This window comes from Protopterus annectens, chromosome 2.part0 (genome assembly GCF_019279795.1).
Source record: "Protopterus annectens isolate FY-2018-M chromosome 2.part0, PAN1.0, whole genome shotgun sequence".
Lineage (NCBI taxonomy): Eukaryota > Metazoa > Chordata > Ceratodontiformes > Protopteridae > Protopterus > Protopterus annectens.
In genome coordinates, this window is record NC_056728.1 from 597,571,723 (window position 1) to 597,586,722 (window position 15,000).

The 15,000-nt window shown below is 41.4% G+C and overlaps 1 protein-coding gene across 2 annotated transcripts in view; it reads left to right on the top strand.

The window, feature by feature from the left end:
* TBC1D2 (TBC1 domain family member 2) overlaps positions 1–15,000 on the top strand; it is a 1,250,316-nt gene that overhangs the window by 1,144,332 nt on the left and 90,984 nt on the right. For both annotated transcript variants that reach the window (XM_044060977.1, XM_044060979.1), the window contains one exon: positions 3,611–3,796. In XM_044060977.1, coding sequence (XP_043916912.1) covers positions 3,611–3,796 — 186 coding nt within the window. The remainder of the gene's footprint in view (positions 1–3,610; positions 3,797–15,000) is intronic.

Consider the following 15,000-nt stretch of genomic DNA (forward strand, 5'->3'; position numbering starts at 1 on the left):
TCACCAAGCAGTCTTTTTACTTTTAGAGTTATATTTCCTAGTAAGGTACAGTGCGTCTCTGTCTTTTTGTTGTTATTTTGAACAATGCCAGTACAGTTTACTTGGTGCTGTTTTAAAAAAGTTTGTGGATTTATCCTTTTATCTCTATCACTTATGTGTGAGCACATTGCAACAACACCTGAAGAAAACATCAGTGGCATTAGTTATTATTTTTCAGAGCAAACCGGTTAGTTCACAAATAAAGGATTGTTAGCCCTAAATACATCATTGTAATGAAAATGTTTTTATCAAGAATCATGAACTGATGTTTACAAAAGAAATGCATGAGGTGTATTGCCGCTGTAAGCAAATGTGGAAAATCCATTAAGTTTGGGTTTGAGTACCGTAGTCTTCACCTCATTACAGTACCTTTAGCTTAGTAGGGAGTCTACGACTTGGGTGTTGATAAAGTGCTAGACTGATTGCATTTGATCAAAATGTTGATTCACTGAATATGATTGCTCTATTTATTTATTTATTTGCATTTGTTTACCGGGATGGTCCACTGGGCCAAAAAGTGCCCATTTTCAGTGGAGGCCCGGGGGGAGAAAAGCTCCACATACAAAAGAAATTTAAATACAATCACATTTTCTACATACATAGAGAGATAACAACTTAAAAAACAGACATACAATCTTATTATAAATTTCTAGCTAGAATAACAAAGGCAGTATACATTATATACAAAATATACAACATACAATATATCATCTGCTTTGGATACTGTAGAGTGAAGAGACAGCAAGAGATAGTTGCATAACTATTAAGCAGAGTGGAGAAAAAAGTTAGTGAGATCAGGTGGGGGAAGATGCTATGTAGTGGTAGCCACATGTACATTGGCATAGGGCTAAGAGATGCTGTTTTAGAGACTTTTTGAAGGATATGAGATTGGAAATAGTTCTGATAGAGCTGGGTAGGGAATTCCAAGTTTTAGCAATGGTACATGAGTAGAGAGATTGACCAACTGCTAGACTGGGTATTTGCACTTTTAGAAGGAATTGATTTTCAGATCTGAGTTGTCGAGAGGGCTTATGGAGAATAAACAGGGAGGTGAGGGATGGACAACTGAAAAGTTTGGTAATGATAATTGTGAGCTGTGGTTAACTGCAACTAGGTTAGGTGATGGGGAAGTTTGAGCCATTTTAGTTTGCGTAGGGAGATGCAGTGATGGAAGGAGTAAGTTTCATTGGTAGCGAACCTTGCAATCTTGTTACAATAGGACTTGATCTTGGATTTTAAGAAGCTTTGAATGTTAGTGAACAAATGGGCACTGTATAAAAGTGAAGGAAGCAATAGTGCAAGGGTTTGTCTAGTGGTGGGTGTGAGGTACAATTTATGCTTATAGAGGGTGCCTAGTTTCTGATTTTTTTTTTTTATGCAGTTTTGGATGTATAGATCGAAGGTTAAGTGTTCGTCTGTTATAACTCCTAGAAGTTTAGTTTGTGATACTGCTCTTATGCAGGTTTTGTTTTGTGAATAGATATTAAAATCTGCTTTATTTAGGGGGGTTGATTTTTGGGGGTAAATAGAAGCAGGTTGGTTTTACCAAGTCAAGGTTAAGGGCCAAATGGTTGTTATTCATCCATTCCTCAGTGATTGAGAAAGCATGTTGGGTCCTAGCTAGGAGTTTGTCAGCAGAGTCAGCAATGCAGATAATGGTTGAGTCGTCTGCGTACTGTATTACAGGATTTAGGGGAGGGTGGAGTGGAAGTCATTAATGAATATGCTAAAAAGGAGAGGTCCCAATATGGATCCTTGGGGAACGCTTGTGTGTATATTGAGGAATGGTGTGAAAGAGTGGAGCCATTTAGTAGCTTGCTGTCTATTGATTAGATAATCACAGAACCAGTTAAGAGTGGGGGGCAACATTCCCAGATTGGGTAGCTTTGCCAGGAGTAAGGGGTGGGATATGATGTTGAAGGCTTTGCAGAGGTCCAGAAAGAGAGAGGAGACCATTTTTCCAGTGTCCCTTGCTTGGGTCACAGTGTCCATGAATGATAGGAGTGTGGTGGTGGTAATGTGATATGGGTGGAATCCATGTTGGGATGGGGATAATATCTTATTTTCTGTTAGGAAATGTAGGAGCTGAGCGTGGATGGATTTCTCCATGATTTTGGATAGTGAGGAGAGTATTGCAATTAGTCAGAAATTGGTGAAATCTATGTTAGGGCCACCTTTGTGAAATGGGAGCATGTAGCCTTTTTTCCAGATTACAGGTACATGAGACTCTTGGAGGGATCTATTGATTAGTATGCTAATGGGGTAGTCTATAGATTTGGCTGACATTTATAAGTAATCTGGGGGTAGATTATCTGGAGCAGTTGTCCAGGGTTTTAGTTTGAGTAGTAATTTGTGAATGGTAGCTGCAGGGCTAGGGGAAAAGGAAAAGCAAGCATTGGGTGGTGGTGTGATGGTTGCATGAGTGTTTGTCTGCTAGCTTTAGAATTTGTGGGAAGGTGGCAGAGAGTTTGGAAATGGTATCCATGAAGTGTGTGTTGAAGAGGGTTGCTATTTCATTGGGAGATTTGTCTTTGTGGGCATGGGTTGTTTTTGTTACCTGGATGTAGTTAACTAGAGATGGTACCCAAAAATTTCTTAGCATTGTTTCTGTTTTGGTTTTGGGATGTGAGGTGGAAGTTTTTCTCATCTCTGATTATGAAGTGTTTGGTTTGATTTCAGAGTTGTTTAAATTCTAGGTGGGGAGCAGGATTTTTGGTTTTATGCCAGAATTTCCATGTTCTATCTCTGTTTGTCATAAGTTGTTTTGTGGCTCTATTTAGCCAGTTAGCATGGTTGGTTTTGATTCGTTTTACTCGTAGAGGAGCTAAGTTATTTAGAATATTTAAAAATGTAGTATTGAAGCGTTCAGCTGCCTCGTCCAAGGGTAGCACTTTTAGGGCACTCCAGTCTATTTGTAGGAGGATGTTGTTTAAAGTTTGTGGGCTGAATTTGGATAGGTTCCTGGTTAGTTTATACTGGTGGGTATTGTGTGTGGGAGAGTATTTCCGAAGGATATAAACAGGTAGGTGATCACTTATGGTTTGAGGTAAAGTGCCTGTGGCTGAAATTTTACTCAGGTCAGACACTAGAATCCAATCTAGTGTAGAGCCATTGTTTTTGGTTTTGTTTGGTCTGGTAATGTCTGTTACTACTTGGGTGTAGGAGAACAAGTTTATGTTGGAGGTGGACTGTATATCTTTGATTTGCTGCTTTTGCTTCCACTAATGTTTAGTGATCTCAAAGGGGATTATTTGAAGTCCAGAGATAGTGACTCTGAAACTTCCTGCATGGGTGGTATGCAGGGTTTGCCCTTCCTATGAATCTTACCTATCTTGAAATTGAGTAATTTACTTTCAGTTGACTTACTGTTCAGAAAATTGGGGTCAAAGTACTGACTTGGAGCAATCCTGGCAACTACCCCAGTACCTCCTAGATTTAAGCCATGAATTAGGTTTTTCACTTATGGGCCTTTATTTAAGCATATGGCAGCGAAACAAAATGAGCTGTGATTGTGCTTAATGTGTGGTGGTTAGACTAACTATATCATAACATGTCTTAACTTTCTTTGTAGGTTGACCAACGAGTGTTTAAGGATCTCTTGTCAGAGAAGATGCCAAGGTTGATGGCTCATGTTGAGCAGCACAATGTGGACATCTCCATGGTCACATTTAACTGGTTTCTGGCAGTTTTTGTAGAAAGTCTTGTCACAGACATTCTTCTCAGGGTCTGGGATGCCTTTCTGTATGAGGGCACAAAGGTACATTTCATTGTTGCTTACTTTCTAGTATGTTAGTATATATTTCACTAGTGTTTCCCAGATACAAAAATCATTAAACTCATGTAGTAAAATATACCTGATTTCCTTGAACACAGTAGATTTTTTAATGTTGTAATTGTTTTTGATGGGAAGAGTTTTTAATTTAAGAAAATATTTGTAGTGCCCAAACTACCGATTGTCTTATTTGTTTTGTTACTGTTCCTTTGTATAACTTTGAAGTACTGAAACACTGCTTTAATTCAGTAACAGAAATGTCTTTAGATACTTATAACTTAGAATATGAAATTCCAGTCTATAAATAAATAAAGACTGAGGCTTTTCTTACCACTCCCCACATTTTTGACACCAGCATTGAAGATTGACTGATACTGCTTCATTGTTGATGCCACAACCTGTTTCTGTTGCCAGGATATTGACATCAATTTTAGCACTTACAGTTTCACTTCTGATGTTATAAAATTCAGCATCACATTCAGTCCTTATGGTGATGATGCTGACCCTCTTTACCCTGATGATAACAATAGGGTCAGTGCTCAAAATCAAGCCAATGATATTCACATTTGTCCCTATAGTTTTATTGCTGACATCTGAGCTTTAGTGTTGATGTCTAAGGATTTAACCCCGTGATTTCAGAGCCAATGCAGTCGTTTGCCATCTATCTTACTTCTGGCCCATCAGCCATCATTGTTGTGATTCCTCCCAAGTCACATTCTGTTAGTGTCAGCACTGCCCACTGCAATATGTACTTCTGCTTTTCAGTCCTCACAAGCTGCCATCCATGGTAAACATTCAAGGTTAATAGGCTAAAACCCCTTCACAGCTCACTCAGCCAATTTCAGAGCCTGAAAGAGTCTTCTTCCTCAGACTCACCACTTATAAAGGTTCATAAAACAACTTCATACAAGTGGAAACATACAACTCTGCTAGCCAAATCTGCCACAGCTAATTTGGATGATGAGGAGGAGAATACTGGTTTCCTTGTGTCCCCTCCTGATGACCTCAACTTCAGGGAGGTTCAAGAAATGATACTTCAGTGTGAGGACTGGTCTACTAACCCATTATCCTTCCCCACAGCAGGCAGTTTGGTATGTTTTCAGGTCTACTCAACAATCTTTTTTTGGTGGTCTTACCTTTGGCTGACTTTTTAAAATTTGCCACCAAGACTGACTGGGAAAATCCACATGTGTTAGCTCCAGTCCCGTAGAAAGCAGACCATGTCCAGCTTCCTGACTGTAGCTCCTAAGATCGACACTTTGGTGCTGACAGCTGCTTTTAGTAGGTGTCTTATAAATCTCAGAACCAAATGTCTGTGATGATGATCAGTTACCCGGCCCACATGGAGAAATGTCAAAGAACTGAATGTGATGAAATGCACCATACACTAAGCCAGATACCTGATGGAATGCTATTCCATTCAGCATCTCTTTCTATGACAGTTTACCTTATAATACAGGTTTTCTCTAACACTGCCAAAGACTCTACCAAAGCACTAGGATTTGGCATAGCAATTCACCACTACACATGGCTCAAACTGAATAACTTTGTCAGGTATGCCAAAGTGATCTCTATGAATGCTGTCTTCTAAAGATCAATGTTACTCAGGTTGGAGGCCAAGGTAGACATGGAAAACATAGAAAAGAAGGTAACGCTCATAAAGTTGTCCCAAAATGCAGAAAAAAAGCTCATCAACTGTGATTTAAGCATGGAAACAGCCACAATGATGGACGCTTTGGTAGAACCTTAATAATCAAGGAAATTTAAAGAGAGGTGGAAGCCCCAAGGCAGGATTTCACTGTAGTTGTCAAGCTGCCATACTGCACCCACAGGTAGTTGAAGACTTACCTGGCTGCTTCACTCTAGAGGTACTCAGGGGCCATCTGTCTTTCTATCTGTCATCTTGAAACTTCATAACAAATAATGGATAGGTGAAGATGCTTATTCTTGTGGAGTACAAGGCTCCCTTTCTTTCAGCTCCAGGTTTCCTCTCCTTTGCTTGACATTCCACCCCATGAGATGAAAATGGTAAAACAGAAGTCATAATCCTGTTAACAAAAGAGCCATCCAAGTGGTCCCTCTAGATGAGACGGGGTCCAGCTATTGCTCCAGGTACTTTTTAGTATGAAAAATGAAAGGACCCATTAGCTCTTCACCTGTGGCTCAGGTAGCATAAATGCATTCACCCCCATAGAAACCTTCAGTACGGACTTGGTGCAGTCAGTCCTTCCTTGTCTGGCAGAAGGAAACCAAATGTGTTTTTTTTTTGGACTTCCAGGATACATACCTCAATATCAAGATTGTGAAGAAATCCAGAAGCTTTCTTTGCTTCAGAGTCAAAGTCTGCCATTGTCATTTCCAAACTCTTCAATTTAGTGTCACCTCAGACATCATAGTGTTTACTAAATATATACCTGTGGTTGTGGTACTATGGCGTCTGCAGAGAGCCAAAGTGCTTTTATATCTAGATGGCTGGTTCCTAGCTGCCCCAACCATAACTCACTTTTGAGTCAGTGAAGGGAGTGTTTTGTCAGTTTATTCCATTCTTCGAGAATAAAATTTGCCTTAGTCCCGTTTGGGCTACAACATACACAGCTGCTCATGTTTAAAGGCTATAATTTGGATATTGTTATGCAGAAGAAGACTCTACATAGACAAAAACATACTACTTGGGTGAGAATTTCTTATCATATTTTCCATAACCACAGCTCACTTATGTCTGAAGATGCTTGGTCTCGCGGTGGCCTCCATTCCCATTGCTACTCATCTGAGATGCTCAGTGAGAGTTATGCAGTTGTCCAGTGGTCTTATAAAATAGATCTTCCAGAATGTCAAGTCTTTATTTCTTAGGTAAGCAAATGCCTCCTAGCATGGTGAAAGGATCCTCTACAACATCAAATAGGTATTTTTCAGACCTGTAACTATCACTTTGCATGGTGGAAGGATGCCAGCAATTTTTCCTTACACTTCCCCCTTCCACAGTGACATTTACCATAGGTGCATATGCCCTGGGATGGTAGCATTCAAAAGACATACAGTTCATTGTGTTTGGATGTCATCGGAACTCTCCCTCCACAGCCATGTACTGGACATGAGAGCAGACCTAGTGACCCTCCAAGAATTTCAGGACTCTATTCCCAGATCATGTATTCACTGTACAGATAGAAGAATGGTAATGGTATGGTACATCAACATGTAAGGAGGGGAACTCTATCCTACCCTCTGTGACACTGTGGGAAGGGGTTATGTCCAACATCTGTTGTCTTGTTGTCATCCATATACCTAGCAAGTCCAAGTCTTTGGCAGACACTTGGAGTAGATGTTTACCAGTACTCTATCAGTACTTCAGTATCCAAGACGATTTTCTAAAAATCAGTCAAACCCTGCTGTGACACATTTGTTTCCTTGACCAACACCAAGTGCAGGGACTTCTTACTCATTCTTTTGCCAGGTTAACCCATGAGGGGCAATGGTCCCACAAGTGGCCACCCAGACTCCTTTTTTTACTTTGACAAGATTTGACAAGAACACAAGCATTCTTAAAGTTGAAGTCATTCTCATAGCCCCTTACTAGATTAGCCTCAGCAGGTATGGTTCCCTTTTTCTGTGTCTTCACATTTGGAAAAGTCCTTGTTCTTAAGTCCAGCAAGAACACTGATGATTCAGCCACTGGAAAAATCTCACCAAGACATTTACACTCTTTAGCTCTTCACTTGACTTCGGTAATTCAAGTAATTGACAGTAATTTGTTCTTTTCCGTTAGAGTGCTCACGATTCTCTTTTCTTCCTGAAACCCCAGTATGAGAAAAACAGTGACAGCTGAACACATTTTCAATGTGAGCAAACTCCAAGAACCTAAATCCTTTTCTTTCACTACTTCTGCAGTCTTGGAGTTTCTCAAAGATATTTAAAGCTGAAACTAGTCTAAGTAGCTTTTCCATTAAAATGCATTCAGCTGTCATGACTTTCATTAAGGCCAAGATGCTAGCTGTTTTGCTTCACTGAAACTGTAAGACCTTGCTTCAAAACATTACTTTGCTGAGACGTCTATTCTGAGACCCAGTACTTCCCTGGAGTTTGTCTTGTTTTGGAAAAATTAGCTTAGGTTCCCCTCAAGCTAGTAAAAACAACAGAAGTAAATCTCTTTATATAAAAGACTCTTCTTGGCCACCTTTTCTTCAACCAGGAGGGTTTCTGAACTTCATTCTCTTTCTACTGAACCATCTTATCAGTACATACATTTACCTTTATTCTTTCCATTTTATTCCAGTCCTGTGGAGGACTTGCTGCACCTTATGGATGTATACCACCAACTGAGACATTATATGAACATAACCACGTCCATATACCATAGCTCTTTTTTTTTTTGGCTAGGCTTGTAATGATCTGCAACTGATTACCTAGTACCTTTGAACCCGTGAAAGATGTCCATTTTTTTCCTTCCAAATCTCTGGGCCATAAAGTGTCTAAACTTACTTTTGCTAAATATCTGGCTGAATGTGTGACATTAGTAAAATGCGTGCTACCAGATCCCTTTGCTACTCTGGTAGCCTTTTTCAGAAATGCAGTTCTTGATTACTTTTGTCCAGTAATTACTTGGTATTTGCTTAACACATTTGATAGGCATTGCAAGCTAGATCTTATCTGCAGTTTCAGATCTTCATTTGGCACTACAGTTATCAATGGTGTGTTCTACTAAGGGGCCCATCCAGAAGGGAAAGCTTGTGGCTATGTCGTATGAGTTCCAGGTTGGACATAGTCTAATCAGATGCAAAAGTTACTAACTTATTATAATGATATGTCTATAAGAGTAGGTCTTTCCTCGATAAAAAACCTCCATTCACCTTCCTGCACCTTGGTTAAGAATATCTTCTATGTCTTGTATTAATATTTTTTCTTTATCATGACTAATGTTAAATCCAGAGAGAGAACAACATATTGTGTTATGTGATAGGTGGAGGTATTCAGCAGCCTTGGAAAGTCTGTCTTACAAAGAAGTCCTCATGCCTATGGCCTTAGTCCTGAGAGTTACAAAGGATAGGCCTGCTGTTACAGATCAAGTATTATAGTAGGTACATAACTTTAATTTAACCCCATCAAGCTATTTGTTTTGTTCCCATTAGAACCAAAGTCAGTCATTTCCTGTAAGATTTACTTAGTAGTAGTAGATCCAGCTTCCAAGGGAGACTAATTCTACTCCTGCCTTTAATATTTTAAGTACAAATTAGACATGCACACATGTGGATGTTAGTGGAATTTCTAATGAGGTTTTTGTCTCATAATGGCATCAGTTGTGATCCCATGTTCTGACTATGAAACTAAGAATGGATATGGGATAGTGGTCTCCTAACTAAGAAGGGGAAGAACTGAGCTTGAAAGTTGTCATTTCCTGAATGCATTGATGGTGGCAGAAAGAGCTGGCTCCTGATAGAGAAATGCAGAAGAAAGCAGATAAATGCAGGTAGTCATAAGCCACACACTGCAGTGTGAATGATGGGCCAACCCTTCACTCATCTGGTGTCTGGGTGCCGTGGCCCTAACATATTTCTAGCCTACATTTGATGTCCTTCTCTTCAATGCTGCAGTATTCTTTATATGTGGGTTGTATTCCACCCAGCGACCCGACATTCTGCCTGTATACAAAAGCTTACAGCCCCGGCCAGTACATTGGACATTGCACATAGGTCAGCCATAAAAAGGATGTTCGCACATACCATCCTTAGAACATTTTCACCTCCACTCAGAAGGTTGACTCTTGCATACGGTCTGCAGTTGGATTCCGTGTTTTGCTGCCAGCTTCAGATAAGTACCCCATTAGGGATTTATTTTATTACTACTGTCGTCGTTGTTATTCATGTCATCCAGGAAGGGCAAGTGTAGGTGTGGAAGACAGATTCCACGTAAAGATAACCACAACCTTTGTCTCTTTTGTTTGGGGCCTAGTCACGATCACCATTCCTGTTCTATTTGTCAGACCTTATGTAGCTGTCTTTTGGCCTTAAATCTTTATCTTGAGAACCAAAGACTTAAACGTCTGGTTAGAGACACAATGGTTCCATGAGTCATTCAGCTGAGCCGAGTTTGAATAGGAAGGTAAGTAAGCTAAAACCTGAATCCTCTTCAGCTGTGCTTGCCACCTCCAATGTTGCCCTTGAGGTCGGTGAAGACCCAGTGGTTAGTTTGGAGGTCAGGTCTGCTTCTTTGGTGGGTACCTCTGAGGAAGCTGCCAAGGGTTTGGATCCTAGCACGTCCAAGGCAATGCAGACGTCCAGTTCAGGGTGACATGGGAGAACTGCAGCTTGTTTTGCTGGAAGATGCTGGTAACATTCCTGCAGCTCCACTGCATCAGCCGGACATTAGACCTTCATCTGGCCCCTCTCCTCTCTTGGAAAGACATTTTAAAAAGAAGCAAAAGACCAAACATTTGAACATCCCTTCCACTCCTCAGTCAGATTGGGATGCATTTTCACAGGGTCTTATTAAGGCCTTAGTGGCTTTGAGCCGTTCTTCTTCTCTCTCCCGATTCCTGCCTTTGCTTCTTCTCCAGTACAGGCTTCAGTGTCTCAGGCTTTATCCTCTGTGCAATCTACGGAGGCTCAGGTCCTTTCCTCTGAATCTGAGGATTCCTCCTCTGATGAAGACTTACTTGCATATTCCACCCATATTCCGTCTCCTTTGGAATATGCTTCTCCTGAGGAGGAGTCTAATGGGGGAGATTCCTGAGTTGAAGAGCTTTCTTTTGGGGAAACTATTAATAAGATGAGGGAATTTTTCAAATGGGATTGTTCCCAGATTTCTTAAGAACAAAAGTGGTATTATGATCTGCTTCAAATGGAAGTCCCTCCACCCTCAGCAGTTCCTCCAGCTTTCCTGGATGCTTTTGCATCTTCTTCTAAAACCCCTGTTTCCCAAGCTCCTGCCTCCAAGAGACCTGACAGATTTTATATAGTCCCTGATGACTTTAAGTTTCTCTATAAATGTCCCTCAGTGGATTCAACTGTGACCTCCATTGTCTCTGACAAATCTTCTCGCTTGTCTCCTTTGGCTAAGCTACTTCCTTCTGAGAAGGAAAGCAAGATTTTGGAAAGACTGGGTAAGAAGGTATACACTTTGTCCACCTTAGCTATTAGAGCCATTAATTTGGGGGAGGGTGGCCTAATGGGTAAGGTGTTTGCCTTACAAACACAAGGTGCAGGGTTTGAGTCTCACAAGGGATAATTGGCTAGGCTTACAATGGCCCGCAAGGGCAGTTAGCTTAGTACTAATCTATGAATCTATGAATCTATGAATCTATGAATTATCAGACACACATGTCCAGATATTATTTAGCTTTGCTTTCTCAGGCATCTCAGGCCTTGGCCCATTTGTCAGACTCAGAGGTTAAATCTCATGTTCTCTCACTTTTGTTTGCATCTTCATAGGTAGCTAGACATTCAGTTAGGCATAGCTGTGATGCTGTGGAGGCATCTTCCAGGGCTGTGGCTTCTGCATCTATTCTTAGAAAACATTCATGGTTGAGGCACCAATCATCACCTGATTATATAAAAGCCAAATTACTTGGTGCTCCATTATATAACTCTGCCCTTTTTGGCTCAGCTGCTACAGACCTGTTTAAATCTCTGCAGGAAAAAAGTAAAAGAGCTCCAAGATTTGAAACACTTGCTTGTGTCTCCGGTCCCCAAATTCCATAGGAATTTTCTTGCAAAGACTTCCTTTCTCAGGAGACCTGCCCATTCTCCCTCTGCTTCTACTTCTGGAACTAGGTCTAAGAAGTCTTCTAGGAGACCTCCTCAGTCAAAAATTGCTGCTGTTGTTCCTCCATCTCAACAGCCCTTTCAGGCCAGATCCAGCTGTCTGTGACAACTAGTCCCTTCTTCCAAGTCATAATCCCCCTCTCTTCGCCTTTCTCTTTCCCTTCCAGCCTGGGTGGAGATCACTTAAGACTTCTGGGTTCTTTGTATCATCCAAAAAGGGTACTTTATGACTTGGAAGATTCTTCCCCATGGGGGATCCTGGGGATCCCTCAACCCCCTTCCTGTAAACTTCATGTATTCCCTCAGTTATTAGCTCAACTTTTGCCCAAGGCACCATTCAGACTGTACCTCTAGAACAAAGAGGAAAGGGGTTTTACTCAATAATGTTCCTTGTTTCAAGAAAGGATGGTCCTTGGAGACCCATTCTAGATTTCTCCCACGTAAACACTTTCCTGGAGGTGCCTTCTTTTCGGATGTTGTCTCTGCAAGCTCTTTTCCCCCAATTTCTCCTCAGTCCTTCTTAGCTTCTCTGGATCTCAAAGACACTTACCTACGTATTCCCATTCACCCTCAGTACAGAAAATTCTTAATTTCTTGGCAGGTTCTTTGCACTTTCAATTTTCTGCCTTGCCTTTTGGTCTTTCCACTGCTCCAAGGGTTTTCACAAAATGCCTAGCTCCAGCCATTGCCTTCCGGAGGGTTCATGGGATTCAAGTGTATCCCTATTTAGACAACCTCCTTTTTCTAGCCAGCAGTTTAGATCAACTGAAACAAAACCTTGGGCAAGCCATGCTTTTTCTTCAGGTCCTAGAGTTTACAATAAATTTTAAAAAATCTAGTCTGTCTCCAACCCAGGATCTCATTTTCTTAGGGTGCAGGTTCAGGACAATTTTGATGATGGTTTACCTCCCTACAGACAAAGTTCTGTCTCTTACAACCTTCATGGAGAGCCTTCTGCTTCTTCCTTCTGTCTCTGCCAGGGAATTTCTGAGACTTCTCAGATTCATGACTTCCATGTTGCCTTTTGCAAAGATACACATGAGGACATTTCAGTGATTTCTGAAGACAATCTGGTCTCAGCATGCTCATCCTTTAGACGTCTTGGTCCCTCTTCTCCCCTGCCTGAAAACAGAGCTGCATTGGTGGATTCAGCAGCTCTCTCAGAATCCATGTCTTCCTTTTTTCTTACCCCAGCTTTCGCAGCAGCTTTTCACAGACACCTCAGACGCAGGTTGGGGGGGCAACCTATGCTTCCAGGAAGTTTCAGGGTCTTTGGTCCCCCTCACAGCAGAGGAAACACATCAACATGTGAGAGATGAGGGCTCTGATTCTGGCCTTGTAAACTTTTCATCCTCTTTTCTTACCAGGTCCTCTAAAGATTTTCACGAACAATATCACTATCCTCTGGTACATAACGAAGCAAGGAGGGACCATATCACACCTTCTTTGCTGGTTAGCCCTCAAGGCATGGAAATTGGCTATCCATTACAAAGTAACACTGCAAGTTATCTACCTACCCTCAGCACAAAACTCAGTGGTGGACACATTAAGCAGATCCATGATACAATCCCACTAGTGGATGCTCCACAGGGATGTGTTCCTGGATCTAGTTCATTGGTGGGGTACTCCACATCTGGACCTCTTTGCCTCCCCTCAAAACAGACATCTTTCTCTCTTTTATGCCAGGGTCCCTCACCCTCTGGCTTGGAAGGTGGATGCCCTCTCTTTCTCATGGAAGGGAATGTTTCTTTATGCATTCCCCACTTACCTCTCATTCAAAACGGCCTGCTGAAAGTTCAGCAGGACAAACCAAAAATCTTGCTGATGACTCCCTTTTGGCCAAGACAGCATTAGTTTCCTTTTCTGTAATTAGCCAAGGGTCATCACCACAAGTTGCCTCACTGGTTGGACCTACTCTCACACAGGACAAGGGATCCTTGATCCATCCACTTCTGTCAATGCTGCAGCTGACCTTGTGGGTGATCAACTTCTGATCCTTTTCAGGCACCTTTTCTCACAGGACATGCTTAGGGTTTTGCACGAGGCCAGGAAACCCAATACTAGGAAATATTACATTTCCAAATGGAAAAGATTATCTCTCTGGTGCCATAAAAGAAATATAGATTCACTTTCTGTGGACATTCCAGTAGTACTTTCTTACCTGTGTGAATTGCTTAAAAGTGGCCTTTCATATTCCTCTGTGAAAGTCCACCGTTCAACTATTTCTGCTTGTTTGCCATTGTCACCTCCACTAGCTTCCAGACCTAAGGGTAAACCTTTTCTTAAAGCATCCTACACATCAAACCTCCCAGAAAACCTGGGCATTCTCCTTGGGATCTCAACTGTGTCTTAGAGAAGCTCACCCTGGCTCACTTTGAGCCTGTGGCCTCTGCTCCTCTAAAGTTTTGCACTTCAAAAACAGTGCTTCTGGTAGCCTTGACTTCTGCTAGGAGGGTCACTGAGATTCAAGCTTTGATGGCATTCCTCCGTTTTTGGTTTTCCACAAGGATAGACTGTCTTTGAGAACTAACCATTCTTTCATGCCTATAGCGGTGAATGGGTTGTCTCTTAATCAGTCCATTCAATTGCCCACCTTTTTTCCTTCTCCACAATCCTCTAGTGAAAGGATTTTACATACTTTAGACGTACATAGGCAACTCAGATTTTACAAAACAAAATCTATAAGGAAGTCAGATCAACTCTGTGTCTTTTTATCCCAGAGCTCTGGGTTTACCTGTTTCCAAATAAACTCTTTTTTCTTGGATTTCTAAAGCTATTGTGTTTTGCTATGATTTCCATGAGAAATTCCTACCATGTTCTGTCAAAGCCCATTCCACCAGATATGTTGTTTCGTCAGGGGCTTTCATTTAAGGCCTAGATGCCCATTCCATTTTGGAAGCTGCTACTTGGTCCTTTGTCTATACTTTTACTAAACATTACAAGATGGATACTATCTCTAGATTCAGGGCAGGGTTTGCTAGAGTGATTCTGCATGGATTTGTAGAAAATGTTTTCTCACTTTCTTCCTCTACCCCGTCCTCCTCTCTGGGTTCCTTTTGAGCTTTTGCACTCTCCCATATGTAAAGAATACTGCAACAGTGAAAATAAGGACATAGAATAGTTGTGTAAAATCTTACCATAACCATAGATGTCCTTCTCTTCTGTGTTGCAGTATTCTGTCCCACCCGCCTTCCCCCCCCTACAACTTTAGTTCCTAGGATGACTCCTTGTTTGCCTTAGGATTGCTGTTCCTCATGGGGCTAACCTGTTCTGAGGATGGTACGTGAGGATATCCCTTTTATGGCTGATGTTGTCAGTACCTACGTGCAATGTCTCACGTACTGGCAGTGGCTGTAAGCTTTAGTATACAGGATGGACGTCGGGTTGATGGGTGGAATACAACCCATATGTAGTAAATACTGCAACATAGAAGAG